Source organism: Heloderma suspectum, chromosome 12, assembly GCF_057233095.1.
Source record: "Heloderma suspectum isolate Gila_16-S chromosome 12, 16-S_ref, whole genome shotgun sequence".
Classification (NCBI taxonomy): Eukaryota; Metazoa; Chordata; class Lepidosauria; order Squamata; family Helodermatidae; genus Heloderma; species Heloderma suspectum.
The window spans coordinates 32,430,580-32,449,743 of record NC_139469.1 but is presented as its reverse complement, the minus strand read 5'-3'; the positions used below and the strand labels follow the sequence as shown (position 1 = coordinate 32,449,743).

Genomic DNA, 19,164 nt, shown 5'->3' with positions numbered 1-19,164 from the left:
CTACATCATTTTCACTTATGTACACAATTTTGTGCACACTCTCCACTAAAATGTACATTTTCATATGCATATTGATTGGAGAACTGCATTGCAAAGTTCAGAGAAGTGTGAATACTGAAGGATATGTTCGTGTACTGGAAGTATATAGGGTTACGTAGGTTTGCATTAAAATGCGAACTCAATTAATTTCTTCTCCTCCATCCCTACCGTTGACAATCGCAGAAGACAATGCCTGGCTAAATGAACCAAGAGGCGTTTACAGTCCTTGTGATAGGATACTGATATTAAAGAAGGGATGATATACTTCCAGGCCTTCCTCCCAGATGCTTTCTCACCGGGGTGGAAAATGATACAGGGGATCCACTGTTTGTCTATGTCTAGCAGTTAGCTAGGGAGCATCAGGGCCCTGCTCCAGTTGTTCTGTTCCACCCCGCCCCCTGCGCAGGAGATGAGTAAGTCAGCAGGGCCATTCCAGCAGCCCTGCTAAACTAATTATTCCCCCCCCCTTCTGCCTTTACTATCCCTTTTTCCTTGTGTGTCATGTTTTTTAGATTGTAAGACTGCGAGCAGGGACTGTCCTATTTTTTTACTAATAGACTGTAAGCCATTCAGGGAGCCTTGTTTGGCTGAGCAATGGGATAAAAATACTTTAAATAAATATCCCCCCGCACACACACACACATTTATTCTTCAAAACCTGATGTTTTAAAGATGAGTTGCGCTATATTATAGATACCAGTGGAGGCTGGTGGCTCTGATGTCCGTGGGGTGGCGAATCTGCTCTGGGTTTCAGTCAGAACCACTCAGAACTCTAGAGGAGCCATCCAAGGTGCTGACATTGGAGCTACCCGTCTCCACTGACAGATACCTTATTTTTGTGGGCCATTCTGAAGGCCTTATGTCAAAAAGATATTGATAAATATCTATGTAACGGCTCCCCAAACCCTCAGAAGTTCCTGGAGCAATTCAGCCCAGGTTCCATATGGCTTACAAAACAAGCCTGTCATCCAAACACTTTAGCACTCAGCCCCACAACTGAAATGAAACCAAAGTCACTGTCATTCCCTCGCGCACTAACCTTCTCCATCTTGCCTCTACCATTTTCACTCTTTGTCTGCGGTTTATTTCCCTTACTTCTCCTTTTCCTTCTCTCCCTGTCTGGCAAAATTTAGACTACATGTTTCTTGGGGCAGGGACCAGACAATGTTATCTGGAGAGCCAGCACGGAGTAGCAGCTAGAGTGTTGGACTGGGAGTTGGGAGATCCGGATTCTAGTCCCCACTTGGCCATGGAAGCTCACTGGGTGACTTTGGGCCAGTCACAGACTCTCAGCCCAACCTACCTCACAGGGTTGTTGTGAAGATAAAATGGAGAGGAGGAGTATTATGTATGCCGCCTTGGGTTCCTTGAGGAGGAAAAAAGGCAGGATATAAATGCGATAGATAAATAAATAAATAAATAAATAAAATCTGCAGTCCTTGATTATTTATTATTTAATTTAATTATTATTTAATGTAACAATTTAAATTATTATTTAAGATAATAATAATAATAATATAAATAAGCAAACAAAGAACAAAATGTAAGTTGTTAGTATGTATTTTGGGGTTGGTGTTGCAGAAGGCAGTTTGATGATCTGGTACGTTTATGTGGACTCAAAGCCCGTTATTATTATCTCATTGTGTTAACGATATCCATGCAGTTCCTGAAAAACTCACATTTTTTTTTAGTTGGCAAGCAAAGAGAAGACTCTCAGTAAGAGGGGTGATGCAGCTGGCTAAGTTATGCCAGAAACATCTGGATGCTAATACGGTGATTTTTCATGGTGACCATTGTCGATGCTGCTGCTGCTGCTGTTCTGTCTTGTATTTAATTGTTTGAACATAACTGATGAGCTGCAATTACTCTTCAAAATGCCACGCATATGGATGATGATACAAACCATCACCACCGCCCTTCTACCTCCGGTAGAGGCGAGGCAGCATCCCGACCGCTGTTTGGAAAAGTGGCAATCCGTAACGTAACACAAGGGCACATAAAGGAGGGCCAAATGTGACCTTCTACCCAGACGTGACGGGATGTTTCCAGGGGGACCACTGAAGCATGAACAGAAATTCCTCCCTGCTTGCATGTCAGCCTTTTAAAAACCCAATCAGCATTTTTATGGTTTACCCACAGAGTTTATACACGTTGCTCTCCTGTTTATATGCCATGTGTACTTGTCATTAAAGTCCTTGCTGCTACCGCGCAGTCCACGGGCGACAGCGAAGCCATGCGACTCATAAATGGAAGCAGAACGCGGGAGCCGGCCTAAACATTTCATTAAGGATGTAGCTTTATAGGCATTTTTTAAACTTCAGTCAACACAAGGTGGGGGAGTGGGAAGAAAAGAAAGAATGAAACTGTGAGAGCCCAGAAACCAGTCTGGGGACACACGGGGCAGGTCTACTAGACTAGCGGTAGCAGTAAGCTGTGCCCTGGAGGGGAGACGGGCTAGGAGATGTACAGACGTAAACTGCTCTGAGCTCTTGGAAGCAAGAGCAGGATACCGGAAAAGACAAAGCCCTCCAACGTGGTCTGGCTTAGGAAACTGCCTTACACTCGATTAAGATAGTTTGTCCATCTAGCTCAATACTCTCTGCTCTGACTAGCTGTGCCTCTTCAGGGTCTCAGGCTAGGGTAGTCTGTTGCTGTGAAATCCAGCCCTTTGGGGGCTTGACAGGCTCCTGTTGACCACCTGATTCGGCTCGCATTTGCGGGCTGAGCTGTACATTTCCCCCCGAAATCCAGGAACTTCCCCGTTTTTTAAAGATCTGCATTGAGTCGGGCCAGTTTGTGGATTTCCCGCATTTTTTCAGTTTGCATAACGAGAATTTTGCACAAATTGCATACATTACGCAAACTGCAGCTGAAATTTGCACAAATTACACGAACTGTGGTGGAAATTTGTGTAAATTTATTTTTTTGCCAATTGAAACAACGTGTGAAATTCGTGAACTGGCCTGACTCAATGTAGACCGAGGCGGGCCAGCTCACGGGGAAACAAGCCGAAGTCCGTGTGTGCATGCGTGCGTGAGAGCCAACGAAAGCTCAGCGAGCTCCACCTCCTGACGGATTCCTCCAACATCCCTATCTCAGGTGGAGGGAGGACTTTCCCATCATCACCTTCTTCCTGATACTTTTAACTGGAGACTCCAGGGACAGAACCTGAGACCTTCTGCACGCAAAACACAAGCTCTGCCACTGTGCTGTTGTCTCCCCCCAGATACATAATCAAAGATGAACAGGTTCATCACCAGCCAGGCCAAAGCAGACGCAACTAGTCACGATGGCTATATATTACCTCTCGTGTCAGAGGCAGCATGCCTCTGCTTACCAGTTGCTGGAGAGCACGGGGGTGTTATTGCGCTCATGTCCTACTTTGTGGGCTTCCCACAGGTAGCTGGTTGGCCTCTTTGCCTCTGCTGCTCCTCCCACTCTGCACTGGATGGCCATAAGCCCTTGAGTTTGGAGGCTCATGGCGATCCCGATAAGATTGCGCCCTTATCTATTTATTACTACATTTGTATTCTGCCTTTTTCCTCTGCAAGGAACCCACGGTGGCTTACATCCTCCTCCTCCTCTCCATTTTATCCTCACAACAACCCTGTGAGGTAGGTTCAGTGGAGAGTCAGTGACTGGCCTAAAGTCATCCAGTGAGCTTAATGGCCGAGTGGGGACTTGAACCCAGATCTCCCGCGTCCCAGTCCAACAGCACACTGGCTCCCACACCTTCCCTCAGTCTCAGCAACCTGTTTCTGAGGGAAGCCATCAGCCTTTCTCTCTGCCATCAGACTGCCTGATGTAATATTATTAATAATGATTAAATAATTAATAATTATTACTTATTACTAAGTATTAATAATGATACTTAGTATTTATATAGTGCTTGTTCTCAAATGTTTAAGTGCTTCACATAAATCATGAAAGTCTTACAACAATCTCTAACACAGGTCAATACTATTACCTCCAGATGGGGGAGGCTGAGGCTGAAGAAGATGGGGGGGGGGGCATTGAAACTGAAGGATCCTGACCCTGAGTGCCTAAGGCTGCAGGGAGTTCACGGCAGGGGTGAGATTCAAACCAGGGATGTCGTGATCTGCACCTCAGTCTCTTAGCCACTCTGCTACCTAGCTCTCTCTGGCACCTAACCAAGGGACTCGTCAGCCTAACAGTTGCGAAAGAGATGTTCAACAGCGGGGCTGCATTCCTGCCAAGCCACACTGACGGGAGTCTGCAGGGAGACTCATCTCCCTTTGAATTCGTAAGGCTGTCATGCTAGGCGCTTGGTTTAAGAAGACCCAACAGGATGGTGGCCACAGAGGCAATGTATTTCTCCTGAAGGAACACTGGCCTCCAAGTCAACGTGCTGTTCTCACCTGGAAGAGGATCTGCAGAACACCGTGAACGATGCACATGCGTCGCCCGAGAAAGAGAAGGAACGGCACTGCCAGCTCAATTAAATGGTTGAAGAGCGTCTCAAACTGATGGAACCACCACGGCGACCGGTGCATGTAATAGGCAATGGGGTTGGGCACAGGCTGGGTCTGAAAGAGACAAAGAGCGAGAACACAGATCAGCTGGCGAGGGTGGCGAAAGAGGGTCCTCACCACAACCAGCCACTTAAGTGCTTCTCTCTCGTGGTGTACACCTGAGCTGCTTTCTAGAGATGCACCAGCAGGAATGAGGGAGAAAGCTGCACAAATGGAGGACACGTATATCGCCCCTTCAGGACCAGGAGAGTCAGCTACGGCAGAAGCTGGGACCTGTAAGTTGCTGCCTTTCGTGGCGAGTCACTTGAGGCTGCAGAAGGAAGAAAGGACCACCTTGCCCCTTCCAGGTCTCAACACAGGTCTGTTTCCCGGGCATCCCGCCTGACTGGTCCCATGTATAAATGCGTCCAAGACAGGCTTGGTTCTTTTCTCCTGGGCAAGAACACTGTCTCTGGCTTCTTAGTTGCTGTGTCTCTCTAGCCCTACCTCTAACCTGTGTACCACCGTACCGCTTCCCTGCATCCGTCTCTTCTCCCCCTTGGCTGGCACTGCCTGCGACTGACCTTTCGTGCCACAGTGACAAACAATGTACATTACAATGGCTCTGACCTGGCCCTTGAGGACAACTCTCCATCCCAACCTGGGTCACAGCTCTTAGAGAACGTGCACCTTCTGGCTACAGCCCAGTGCTGGCTCATGGGAAGGTCAAAGCAGGACCTAATCAAGTTGACAAGCCAGCTCTGCTCAACTTCTGTCCTGCTACCAACAGGGGGGAGGCTGACACATAATGTATGATGATGACGATTGCATCTATATCCCCCCTTTTTTCCGCTTGCAGGGGACCCAAGGCGGCTTACATTACCCTCTTCCTCCTCTCCATTTTATCCTCACAACAACAACCCTGTGAGGTAGGCTGGGCTGAGAGTCCGTGACTGGCCCAAAGTCACTCAGTGAGCTTCCATGGCTGAGTGGGGACTAGAGCCTGGATCTCCCAGCTCCCAGTCCCACACTCTCACCACTACACCACACTGGCTCTCTAATGTAAGAGCAAACCTGGGTTTACCAGAAAGTCTGCACTCTAAACAGGGAGCTGTGATCCACTCACACTCTTGGATAAGTCTATCTGAAGGATACCTGGGGCAGTATCCAACGGTGTCATTTTGTGAACTCAAATAGCGCTAGTGGAGCTCCACTGGACCTTTTCATTGCACCAGCAGTTGTCCATTAAGTGTGCGCAATCGGTTGTGCAACAACTGAAGTTACATTTGTCCAAGCACAGTTGCGCAAGCAGCTGTGCATTATGCTTGTGCAACCTGCTGTGCAACCTGCTGCACATAACTCTTATGCAGCCCGATCTGCAACTGGTTGCACAAGAGGTTGCACAAGCATAATGCACAGCCACTTGCACAACTGCGCTTGTGCAAATGTAACTTTAGCTGGATTCTTCTCTTGCGCATTGCTCAAAACCTAGTTCTGAACCATGTGCAGAGAGAGCTTCGGCTATTGGGTGGTATAGAAATATAATAAATAAATAAATAAATAAATAAAACTAGTTTCCGCTAGAACGTCATCCGCCCCTGCATTTCCAAACACAAATGTGCCTCAATCTCACTTTATTTTTTCCAGCTAAAAGCAAAACCCTAGCTGTTCAAGAATGTAATACGTGAAGTGGCACTCCACTCACTGTTACGCTGCCCCTGAACCTAGAAGTTCTATTAAGCTGTCACAGCTAACCCAAGTGGCACACCAATCTCATACACACTACCTTGGGGTTACACGCACTCCCCCCACCCACCAGCAGTTCCAGAGGGTCTTACTTTCCCCAGCATGAGTACAGGCCACGTTTGCTTTTAGCCACTGGAAGTAAATATTACAGAGATGTAATCTGACCTCAACTCCAGAACTCTAACATGAATCACACAGTGATGGAAAACAGCAGAGCAATTAAAAACAAAACAACAACAATAACGATGTTGAGAGCAATTCATCTTAGCGTATCTAACACAGGCTATATTCATTAGCAATGTTTTTAAAAATCCTGACAGCACAACAGAGATGGCTAGAAAGGCCGATGATAATTGAAGGAGACGCAACACATCTTTAAATTGTTTGCAGCTTGAAAAAAAAATCAAAAATACAAACAGCACGAGGGGAATAAGATTACGCTGCGCCTAAGAATTGCTTTGGCTCCTGCTGCCAAGCGCTGTAACTAATGCAATTCCTTATTAGTCAAGCTGGAATTAATCATACTGTTGCTCTCTACGGTTTAGAGCTGGCTGGAATTCCCTCGGGACAGAAGACCGCATCCTTCCTTCCGCTGACACCGGGGCAGGATGGAGCAAGCCGAGGGGTCACGGAGCTCTGCCAAGCCCCTACACCACGGGAGCAGGAGGTCAGGGGATTCCTACATCCGGGGTCAAAGAGCTGATGGGTTGCTAGAGGCTCTCCCCCAGACGGGTGCTGGTTTGAGTTAGTCTGGATGGCGGAACCTCAGAGTGAGGCTGGGCTGAAGCCGTCTACCTTGACTCCAAGTGGTTAGGGGATCTATATTTCTTCAAAATGGTGAGAAAAACAGCTCCCCTCACCTGTGCCAGAAAAGAGGGCATGGAGCAGCTGGAACGCACATCAGCGGCACAGAGTGTAATTTTAAATCAAGCAGGTGAGTGTGCAAGACACAAACCCAGCCACGGCAACACAGGCGCCAGAAGCTGGGAGAATATGTTTCCTTTACTTCACAATGAGACACGTCGCTCAGAATTGTTCTAATGCAAGTTTTGCCCTCCAGCACTGAAAAACACTATTGACAAGCATCTGTCGTGCAGTTTGGTGACTGTATCGGAAAAAAGGGGTGTGCTCGCCTAGTCGTTTGAGGAGAAAAATAATATTTTGGTGTCCAGACTCGAAAGCATTCAGTAACCAAAAGGAAGTTCTTTTAGGCCACCAATATGCTACATACGACAGAATGTAGGCATGTGGGTGGGCATATAGGCTACTAGCCAGTTTCCTTGGCTAGCACATTTTGTGGGCTGATTTATAACCACGGAACGAGACATCAGCCACATTTAGTTTTTGAAGCTTCAAGCAACAGCCAAAGAAATCTTTCACAAATGACCAGGTCTGACCAAGCTGCGTGCACAGATATAGGTATATTAGTGATGCAAAAAACACCCTTGCAGGTTCATTTACCAGCAAATAAATTCATCCTCCCACCTAACTAACCCCACAGGTGCATGTAGATACAAAGAAATAAGCACCTGCACACACCACACCTGATCCAGAATGTAGCACCTGGACAGCAGACTGAACAGGCAGGCACAGGGGTAACCTGGTCACAGTCTCACTATGGTGAGTTCTACTATATTTCTATTTAAATTATATTTATAAAATTACTTTGATATGTATAGATTACCATGTGCAAATTTTATACAAATACGTGTCCTCCTTTTTGGCAATCAAATGGCCAGCCAATACGTGGGCCCCACTAAGTCCACACTGGAAATACAAGAGATGTAAATTATCTTGATGAACAACCTCCAAACACTTGGCAAAGTTTGCTGGTTGGGTCCCTACTGCAGCTCCCCAGTGTGGGTTCTAGAAGGCTTTGGGAGGGAACAGCTATATGGCCTCCATGAGCACCTAAGAACTGCCCCAACCATGAGACATTTGGATCCCCCAGGAATCATAGGAAATATAGCCTCCATAGTCTCTAGATGCTGCCATGAACACGTGCAACAATGTGCAGGGAACGACATTTTCCATGATTTCTGCTGCCCTTGACGTTTCTGTGCAGTTTTGCAGAAATGTCTAGGGGCAGATAGGCTCAGATCCTAGCACCTCCAAGACCACTGCCAGGCCTGAGATCATGGGGGCCCGGCCCCAGATCTATTTCCTAGCAACCTGGAAGCCTGTGTGGCCACTTGTGCCACTGGAAGATTTTTTTCTCAGCCCAATTGCTATTCAGAGGGCAATTTCCAAGGGGGATTGCAGCTGGGGAGTGAAGGGTTAGCCTTCCTCTTCCCACGTGCTTCCTCTCACCTCCCCCACCACCACTCAGATCTTCCCATGCATCGCAATTAAGCATATGTGTGTGTGTGTGTATGTATGTGTGTGTGTGTGTGTGTGTGTGTGTGTGTATATATATATATATATATATATATATATATATAATGTTTTCCTTTGTTTGGGATGATCTGGGTCAGGCTGCAAATTAATGGAAGAATTTATTTTATTTTAGATGATTTGGATGAGAAATTAATTGGTTGGCTTTGCCTCCTGTGAATAATCCTAGTAATCGTTTCTACATTTTGCATGTACACATATAAATCAGCATGTGCAGTCTGTGTCCTATGGGCTTGGGGTCTGAATCTTTTAAGGGCTTAGCGATGACCCTGTCTGGAGCCCTTGCTCCTAAGGTCCCTCACCTTTGGTAAGTTTGGAAAAAAGATGGGGGGGGGGGGCTCTGGGAGGGTAAAAATGAATGCATTGGGGATTTGCCTAGATTTTGTAGGGGGATCCATGAAATCTAATGTCTGAACCCCTGCCCCCATCTCTAAAATAAAGTATGTCTTCACATCTGCTTCCTCCACAGAGCTGAAGGAAGCGGCAAACACACAGATTCCGGCCACCATGGTGAAGTGGATAGAATGCTAGAGCAGAACTGGAGAAACCTGTGCTCAATTCACCAAGCACACTTGGCGCTCTTTGGCCCTGTTACTGCCTCTCAGCCTAAGCTGCCTTATGGCTATTGGTGGTTAAAATGGGAAAGACCCTGCTTGTCCTGTCCTCCTTGGACGAGAAGCAGGATCGATATGTGACATCCAGGGCAGACAAGAGGGAGCGCTTCCTGGGAGTACTGGGGTTTGTGCACACATAAGGAAAACTGCATCGGAACAGGTGTGCGCATTAGTGCTGTCACTTGAGAAATTTTACTCAATTAACCATATGAGCTTTAAGTGAGCTAATGTGCTTCAGTTTGCATGACACAGGAGTTCTGAAGGGGTAAAAGCAGCTTTTCTCCAGTTTTAGATCAGTCTTCCTTCCAGTAGCAATGTAAAAAAGAATTTATGTTCACAATCCTGAACGTGAATGTAAGCAGGATAGTATGTTCTCTGAAAATGCCTGCAAATTCCCAAACTTGAATTGCTCTAAAAAAAGAAGAAGCAAATTTTCACATTTTACTCTATGGGGGAAAAGTTAGCATTTTTGGTGCGCTTTTTAAAAATGCACATTTTCCCCATGTGAAATGCACACTTTCCCCATTTGAACAAAATGAAAAAAAGAGCATGAACAAACACGGGAAATGATGTTAGGCAAGCTTCAAGGTGACATTTGGAGAATCTGGGCGAATGTGAAAATTACTTGTTTGCCTATCCCTATCCTCCAGACATGTTGGACTACAACTCCCATTATCCCCTGAGGGATTATAGGAGTTGTGGTCCAACACATCTGGAGGGTAGCAGGTTGGAGAAGGCTGTTTCAGATGATGCAAACACATCTAAAAGCAGGTGGAATCTTAGAAGAGGCATTCCCTCCATGAGACAGAGAATGGGGCAATTCCTGCAGGGGTTTTTTAAGACCATGATTAAAAATAATAATTTTTTTTAAAGTGTGGCCTTGATTAAAAAGGGGGCTCCTTTTAAAAATGAATCAAATGGCTCTCAAACAATTAATCTAATGCAGCATTTGTGTTTGTGTGCATACACAGCAGCAAGAATGAAATATCTCTCTCTTTCCACTCACAACTTTTGATGCAGTAAACATATATAAGTCCAATAACAGTTTTAACGTAGGAAACCCTTATGCCTCCATTAAAGCACACAGAGAGATCTAATTTGGGGGTTTGCGAGAAGGAGGGGGCAGGGGTGGTCCTTTGGTAATGAAACATCAAAATAATTAAGTCTCCAGAGAGCTTTGATTTTTTTTATTTTTTTTAAGCTACCCTGCAAGCTTTTGCTGTGCTGGGCTCCCCCAGCCCCATCAATGGCAATATTCAGTTCATAGAAAAACAAGCCGGAATCTGCCCAAGCTGAGACAGCGGAATGAGCAAAGGAGATGCCTGTTTGGCTCGGGTGCCAGCGCAACCGTAAAACGCTGGCAATTTACTAGAGACGCAGCGCCGCGCCACTTTCCCCAAGGACCAAAATAAACTTCAGATGTACAGCATATATATTTATTGTATAGAAAGCAAAAGTGTGTGTGTGTGTGTGTGTGTGTGTGTGTAAATCTGCTGGTTCATTTTTAACCCATCCCCTCAATCTTGTTTATACAAAGGCCTTTATTTTAAAGTAGAAATAGACTCCTTATTTCTGTGTCATTATAATTTTTTAACGGCAAATGCAGGAGGGAAACAAAGCAGCGGGTATGATTCAGCCCAAGGTCAGCTCTCCTTGATTTCAGTGGGAGACAGTCCCATGCTTCACTGTCTCCGGTTTAATTCAGTGAGATTCAAAAGTGCTTAATATGAGCCAGATTGTGTCCTCTTGTGTTTTATTAAATAATAGCTTTAAAATAAACTGAAGATATTGGGGCACTGGGAGAACTTAGTCATCAGCTTCAAAATATGATGTAGAATTTCCAACGATTCATCTATTTAATTTCCTTGTTATTAAAACAACTCAAAACGATCTTATATCTGTACAGTGCACGCAGACACTCGCCCTGCTCTTGTTCACAATACATGCACAGTATTGTATACCTGACACAGCTTACAGTACGCTGAGAATAGCATCTCATTTAAGTTTCTAATCCTTAACGATGCAGAGCATAACTTGTAAAAGCATATACAGTTTCCAATGAAGCCTCAGAAGATGGTGGTGGTAGGAATGAGAGAGACATGGTGAGATTCTGCACACAATTTACATGCAAAAGGAGTCAGCCAGGATACCATTAGTAGGTCCAATTCAAAAGTCACAAAATAGGCACGACCCTGCTGTGCCTTTGGGATTTTTTCCTGTTACACCAATACACCTATCTACAATTTTTGAGTGGAAGATAAATAGATAACTGCCCTTGTTATTAACTGTGTTACTCTGCTTTTAAGTGTTTATACTTTTAACTTCTGTGGATTTAAGTGTTTTAAATCTTGTATTGTATGCCTCCTTGAGAAACTTGACTAAAAGGCTGTATAAAAATGCTTTTAATAAAATACTAAATTGATAGACAGACAGGCAGAGGCCCTGTTTGGGCATTACAAATCTGGCTTATCTCAGTAAGTGTCTGGAAGGAGGGGGGCTATGTGTTTACATCCCCCCTTCAGGTGCTGGGGGGGGATGTAATGTGTGCAACACCAGGCGTGGGGCTACGTGACACAGCCCTTCTCCCCACCTATGTTGAGGTAAGCTGGATTTTTAACTCCCAAATAGGGCTAGCCACCTGAGTATACCTTTCTTCCCTCATGGAACACAAGGCAGAGTACACGTGATTCCAGGGGTCTCCCATCCAGGCCCCAACCGCAAGACTTGGTTGCTGCATCATACGGCTTCTGACCACACCTTGGAATTAATGAAGTAGAAAAAGAAACAAGGTATTTGTGGACCCACTTATGCTGGTTTGGAATATGGGACCTTTTGAGCTTCATGGATTACTTCAATCAAGTGTTCTGTCAAACCTGAAAGCCTGCACAGTTCTATGACACCGTAAGAGCAAATTAGTTATCTTGGTGATATGACCCAACCAGGGCCCCACCAAATCTCTATAAACTGCAGTGTGTGTATATGAGAGAGAGGGAGAGAGGGAGGGAGAGAGAGAGAGAGAGAGATTTAAAAGCAGAGCATGGGCAGACAGGAGGGAAGGGCTGAACCTTGTCCTTCATTCACATTTTCCTACCCCAAACTACTTTCCTTTAGCTGTTCTACCCCTTCACCCCCTGTCAGCTAGAGTTACTTGGATTTAAAAAGGGTTAAAGCCATTCAAGGGGAAACCACAGGCAGTAGCGGGGTGGGGGTGGATAGCTTCGGTCCCCCTCCCTGCCAATTTTATAGGGATTCAGCAGCATACTGTCCCCCCCACCCCCACCCATTCTGCCACAGTAACATCTAGTTTGGCCCCGCGTTAATGCCTAAAACCCCTCCTCTTCCCTTGCTGGCGCTGCTTCCTCTTGGAGCTAGTACCCAGGAGCTGCAGACTTGCTGAGCTTCGATCCAAAGCAAAACTGAGCACGTCTGATGGTTTAATTCCCTAATTCCATCCAGGGCAGCAGTCAGGGGAGTTGTCGTTGTCGTCGTCCCCGCCCCATATATTGACTTCGCCCTGAATGCATTTATTTGGATTCTACCAAGGCTGGGGTGGAAAGGATGGCTTCCCCCAACTGCCCTCTTTTTCTGCCAGTCCTTGGGCAGGTAACGGTGACCACATTTCCAGCATGCTCCATGTCTCCGCCCTGCCAGTCCAATTTATTGACACAGCTAGTGCAGAAAAGGCCTCAGCGGCCCTGGCTCTGAACACAAACAGAGGCTGCGTTGCAAATATCACCTATTTATTCTGCGCATTCCTGGGAAGCACAGAGCTAAAATTACACCAGAAACCATGGATTCATTCAGGCTATTTATTTGTTCAGAATCCCTGCAAAATATTTTAGACTCGGCAAGCAGCTCTGGATGGGATAAGAGACATTATGGCTTCGCATTCCAGGCCCCCACGCCTCCTGCCCACCCCCCATTAACCAACATAACCCAGAACACAAGAACGCCTCCATCCATGTCAAACTGCTTGCAGAATGGAGGGATCAGTGAGGGAGGCAGTGTGGTGTAGTGGTTAGAATGTTAGACTGGGACGGGGGAGACCTGGGTTCAAGTCTTCACTTGGTCACAAAGCTCACTGGGTGACTCTGGGCCAATCACTGACTCTCAGCCTCACCTACCTCACAGGGTTGTTGTGAGGATAAAATGGGGGTGGGGAGGGCCATGTACACCAGCTTGGGCTCCTTGGAGGAAAGGAGGCTGGATATAAATGTAAAAATAAATAAATGGACCAAATGATGGATGGCAACAAAAGGACCGCAAGCAGAAGCCAGCTCCTGTCTTGTGCAGCCATAAGAACACAAGAAAAAAGCCACGTTGGATCAGAAAGGCCCAGCTAATCCAGCCTCCTGATTGCAACAGCAACCAGCTGCTGGGAAGCCAACAAGCCAGGCATGATGGCATGAACCCCTCCGGACTGGTTTCCCCCACTCTCTGGTATTCCATAGCATACTGTCTCTTCTGAACGCAGAGGTTCTTTACCTACTGATATACCTATCCTCTTACATTCATTTCTCTATTCCAGCCTTCCCCAACTTGGTGTGTGTTAGACTACAAGTCCCATACAATGCCCATCATTCCCTGCCAGCATGGCCAACACCTCTGGAGGGCATCAAGTGGGGGAAGGCTGATCTAACCTCTTTTACAGCCATCTATGTTAGTGGTCACCACCACATCTTCTGGCAGTGAAATTTCCCAAACTTTCTGGGTTGGTGGGCACATTCAGAATGCTGAGAGAGTTGTGGGTGGTCTCACAAAATGGCTGCCCACAGAGGCATGGGTGTTCATAAAATGGCTGCTACACTGAGCATGGCCGGTCACAAAACACTCATTTTCCAGAAGGCAAGTTCAGTCAAAAAGAAAAGTCACTGACTTGCCCAAGAACCGAAGTCCAAGGCAGAGGCAGGGTCTGAGCTCCAAAACGCAAAACCACTCTTTGGAACCCAAGTAAATGGTGGTGGAGGGTAGCACTTTGCTTCGCAGCACGCCAGCCTCCCAGTTAAAAAATCATTTTAAACCCTTAAGGAATGAAATAAAAATCAGAGGTGGCAGGAAGAAGTGTCCATGGCACACCAGAGACCCCAGAATGTATTGTGTGCCTTCTGTCTGTACCAGTAGAGGCTGGTGGCTCTGATGTCCATGGGGCGGTGACTCTGCTCTGGGTTTCAGTCAGAATTCTAAAGGAGCTCTCTAAGGTGCATGGATAGCTCCTTTTGAGTTCTGACTGAAACCCAGAGCAGAGTCACCACCCCACGAACATCAGAGCCACCAGCCTCCACTGGTCTGTACAGAATTTGTTGCTGATCACCTTCACTGGATGACCCTGAGTTCTAGGATTACGAGAGAGAGAACACCAGTCTTTCTCCATATATCTCCTTTTACCAACCTCTACCGTTTATGTCTTCCGTCCCTGTCCCCACCCCAGCTGCCTACTTTCCTAAAGAGACCTCGATGTGGTCCAAGCCTTTCCTTGTAGGGAAAGTACCGCAGCCTCAACCTCATTTTGATTGCCAACATATGCATCTTTTCCAGCTCTACAGTACCCACTATTTTTTCAGTCCTGCTTTCCTTTCTACCCATGGCCAGGCCCTTCTGGAATCCATGCAAGACCCACTGCTTTGGGCTGGACACTGGAGCTCAAAAGTCAGGAAAGGGTGTGGAAACTGCAAAAGGCGACGACACATAATTCCATCCTGTTGGTGCGTGCGTGTTCTCCCTGCTGTAATCTGCCCCGAGCCTTCAAGATGAGGCAGGCTATCACTACGGAAGATAACACACACTTTCTCTCTCCATTCCCTCCTCTGTAAAAAGGGAATGACAGCATCCCACTTTTTTGGCTTGTTGTGAAGAGAGAGAGAGAGAGAGAGAGAGAGAGAGAGAAATCTATGTTGGAGACTTTAAGATACTGTGGAAAACATGTAGTGATGGATGTTTCTATTAATAACTGTAATCCTGGAGGTGTGGGTTGAACATCGTATCCTGGAGAAACATGTTGGGCACAGGAGCTTTGCATGAGATGAACATTCAAAGACCAGCTTAAGGTAGGGTTATGTTGTTAAGAAAGACACAGCCGGAGGAAGAAAACACTCCAAGCAAGGACCTACAAAGAACACACCCAAGCTAGGTGCCCTGTTCTCTCCACCCAGCCCCAACCAAATCTGCTTAAGTAATTTGCTCAATTGGTGGGACGATCTGACCAGCACAGAAGCCCGTGTTGACAGGTAGAGCTATTGTCAGCTGAACGCAAGAGATGTTACAGCTGGACTCTCATGTGCCTATGCAACCTTTAGGTCTGTTCTTCTGGAACAGTGAGGTTGGTGTTCAACAGGTAGGTAGGGAGATGTACATTTGGGACGTGAGAGGCAGAGTCAGGGATTATGACACTTGAACTGGGAATATCAGGGTTAGGTATTATCACATACATTTATTTATTTATTTATTTATCCATCCATCCCATCCCATCCCATCCCATCCCATCCCATCCCATCCCATCCCATCCCATCCCATCCCATTTCTATACCGCCCAATAGCTGAAACTCTCTGGGCAGTTCACATTTGTGTAAAATCCGTTCCGTCTTGTGTTTCGCGGACTGTCAGGCGTCGTCCACCCGTCAATGGGATCAGATTTGTTTTGTTTCCAAATTTACACAAATGCACATTTATGCAACTTTGCGTGTTAAAAATGCGCAAACTCCCCTAAAATGCGCATTTTCATGCTTTAGCCTATGCGGGAAATGTGCATTTTTGGCCGTGTTTTTTATTTTGCGTATTTTTCTATGACGATAATCGTGCAAAATTCGGGGAAGTTAGAAAACCGATCCCCAAGTCTGCAGAATCATTTGATTACATTGCGGATTTCTCCGACATCCCTGCTCAAGGTCTGAGGCTGGGACTCTGCACCTAGCCCACAGTAACTCATTAGGGTCTCAGTGCACAGAAGAGAACAAAGGGGGGCAACACCAGCTCCTGTGACTCGCAGACAGCACAACACCTCTAGATTGGCCAGGCCAGGTATAAATATGAGACGCTTGGCCTCCCGCCCTGGCCTGCTCAACAGGGCAGGACCACTGTATATCAAGCTCCAGCCACTGACCGCAGGAGCCCTGAGCTAAAGAACATATACACCTGCCTGGTCAGAATCTGTCAGGTTGTTGAAGGTCTTGGTCCAGCCCCAACACCTGGTAAGGCAATGGGCTGCAACCCAACTAAATCCAAGGTCTTGTGGACTTTTCTTCCAGGATCTGGGCAAATGGGCAACACACTGTGAGAAAATGCTCTCCTCCCCTGCCCAATCTCTAAGCAACTGGAAGATTTATTTAATTCTGTCATACTTCCAATGTTTCCACCTTAGCAATAACGAAAATAGAGATGTTTAAATTTCCCTTTAATGAAATTGCTACCAACCTAATGAAATTGCTACCAACCTGCAGAAAAAACAGTTCCACTTTTCCTTCACAGGATCCCCCCCGCTCCCATTTATAAGCCAGTTTTGCGACCACATTCTCTGTCAGATTTATTTTTGTACCATCATAAATAAGACGCACATAGAAGCAAGCCAAAGAATAACGGGACAAAATTTGGGAGGGAGTTTACTTAAGGGAAGCTAACGGCTCGTGCCTGTGTTTAGATTAGGGCGTTTTGGGGTCTGGATAATTTTCACCCAAGAGTGCCATAAAGTGATGGAGGAACAGTAGGATCGTTCATAAAGCGTGTTTCACAAAGAGCAAATTGTGCCATTAGGAACTTGCTACCTTGTTCAATGGTGAATTCCCTGAGCTGGAACACCGCTTCATTTTAAAGCCAACTTTTAAATGAAAAAAGCCGGCTTGGGATGGGGGGGTGGAGAAGCAGATATAAAAACAAACATTGCAAGCTGTCTGATTTTAAAGGGGCATTCATTAAAATCTCAGCTCATCTCTCCCAAATAAGACCACTGCAGCAACCAATATTATATAAGTAACATTTCTAAATAGAGTTGCTACCCATTTAAAACGTTTATGGACTGTTTTTATTTTGGGAGCTCTAGCCATAATAGTAAATAAGAAAAGTATTATGGGCAGAGCTTGTCCTTGGTCTTCATAAATCTAACAGTATTTTTTTAATTAAAAATGCAAGTACAAATAGGATTACAAATGTAAAAACATACATAATAAACCTGAAACATATACATTACAATGACAACACCTAGCTTCTTGAAATGAGTTCAAGGGTGTTTTCAGATGAGGCTTTTATTGCCCTGCCTCATTCATGGAATTTGAAGTGTGTGTGCATGCGTGTGTTTCTAAACAACATCATCTTCACTTTGTAGCTCTCCTGTGTTTTTCCACCACTTCCTCCATCTTTTTTCTTTCTCCCAAAAAATCTATTAAGGAAAACACACACACACACAGAAAAACTGCACAAGGCCTTTTGGTTACTAGTGCTACAAGCCCTCCATCTGGAAGAATCCAAGTCTCCAGGATAGGATTAATTACACCCCAGGGTCCTGTGTGGACATTATTTCAGAGCTCCTGGCAATAATCTTTGAGAATTGTTGGAGAATGGGTGAGGTGCTGGAAGACTGGAGATGGGCAAATGTTCTCCCCTTCTTCAAAAGGGGGAAAAGGCAGATAGGGAAAACCACGCACTGGTCAGCCCGACACTGATACCAGGCAAAATGACTCAGTGGTAGGTCTATGAGCATCTAGATCAACATGCCCCAACCTGGTGCCCTCCAGATGTTTTGGAATTCAACTTCTCTCAGCCCAAGCAGCATCGCCGGTACTCTGGAATTCTGGGAGTTGCAGTCCACCACATCTGAAGGACACCAGGTTGAGAAAGGCTGATCTAGATTCTTGTTGTTTATTCGTTCAGTTGCTTCCGACTCTTCGTGATTTCGTGGACCAGGCCACGCCACATCTTCCTGTCAGCCATCGCCACCCCCAGCTCTAGATTCTAGAGAATAATAGTTTGATTAAGCCAATATGGTTTTATGAAGAATATGTAATCTCCCTCTTTGATAAGAGTTTCTAGTATGGTAGATCTTGCGAATGCTGTGGAGATAGTATATCCTGACTTCAGGAAAGCATTTGACAAAGTTTCCCATGATATGCTTGTTATCCAGATGGCAACATGTAGCCTGGCCAGTACTAAGTGGACCCACAGCTGATTGAGCAACTGTACTCAATGAGTACTCATTAATGCTTCTGCGTCAACCTGGAGAGAGGTCTTGAGCGCAGAGCCACAAGGCTTGGTTCTAGGCCCTGTGCTGTTCAACGTGTTGATAAATTACTTGGATGAGGGTGCAGAGGGAATGTTTATTAAATCTGCAGATAACACAATGCTTCGAGGGGTGGGGGGGAGAGCCAACACTATGGAAGACAGGATCAAGATTCAAAGGATCTTGACCGGCTAGAACACCGGGGGTGAAACAAACGATGAACTTCAACACAGTTAAACGAAAAGCTTTTAGATGTACACACAAAAATGAAAGGCACGAGTATCGGATGGGGGAAACCTGGCTTGGCAGCAGTATGTGTGAAAAGGTGTCTTCGAGGATCACAAGCTGAGCACGAGCCACAGCAGTGTGATGTGGCTGCAAAAAAAGATAATGCAGTCTTAGGCTGCATTAACAGAAGTATAGTATCCAGATAACGGGAAGTAATGGTTCTGCTCTATTCCACACTGTTCAGGCTGCATTTGAAGCATGGAGTCCAGTTCTGGATGCAATATTTCACTGACAAACTGGAGGGGGTCTTTGGAAGGGTGACCAGGATGGTGCCTGGAAACTAACAAGGACAGTTGAAAGAGCTGGGCATGTTTACACTGGAAAAGAGAAAATGAAAGGGAAACAAGCCCACAGTCTTCAAATATCTGAAGAGCTCTCATGTGGAAGGTGGAGTGGAGGTGTTCCCTCT

The 19,164-nt window shown here is 45.9% G+C and overlaps 1 protein-coding gene and 1 long non-coding RNA gene across 14 annotated transcripts in view; one reads left to right on the top strand and one right to left on the bottom strand.

Moving 5' to 3' along the window:
- LOC146336770 (lipase maturation factor 1-like) overlaps positions 1 to 19,164 on the bottom strand; it is a 294,331-nt gene that overhangs the window by 91,485 nt on the left and 183,682 nt on the right. For 9 of the 13 annotated variants that reach the window (XR_014785603.1, XR_014785601.1, XR_014785602.1 and 6 more), the window contains one exon: positions 4,419 to 4,586. Coding sequence is in view for 8 of the 13 variants with exons in the window: in XM_084818933.1 (XP_084675059.1) it covers positions 4,419 to 4,586 (168 nt within the window). In the remaining 5 variants the exon portion in view is untranslated. Of the gene's footprint in view, positions 1 to 4,418; positions 4,587 to 4,805; positions 4,986 to 5,141; positions 5,291 to 19,164 lie in introns of those variants that run through there. The other 4 variants (XM_084818936.1, XM_084818935.1, XM_084818932.1 and 1 more) reach the window with 3 other exon arrangements.
- Positions 4,262 to 11,649, top strand: LOC146336771 (uncharacterized). The gene is made up of 3 exons (XR_014785605.1): positions 4,262 to 4,891; positions 6,803 to 7,877; positions 9,121 to 11,649. It is a non-coding gene; the product is annotated as an uncharacterized LOC146336771 (long non-coding RNA).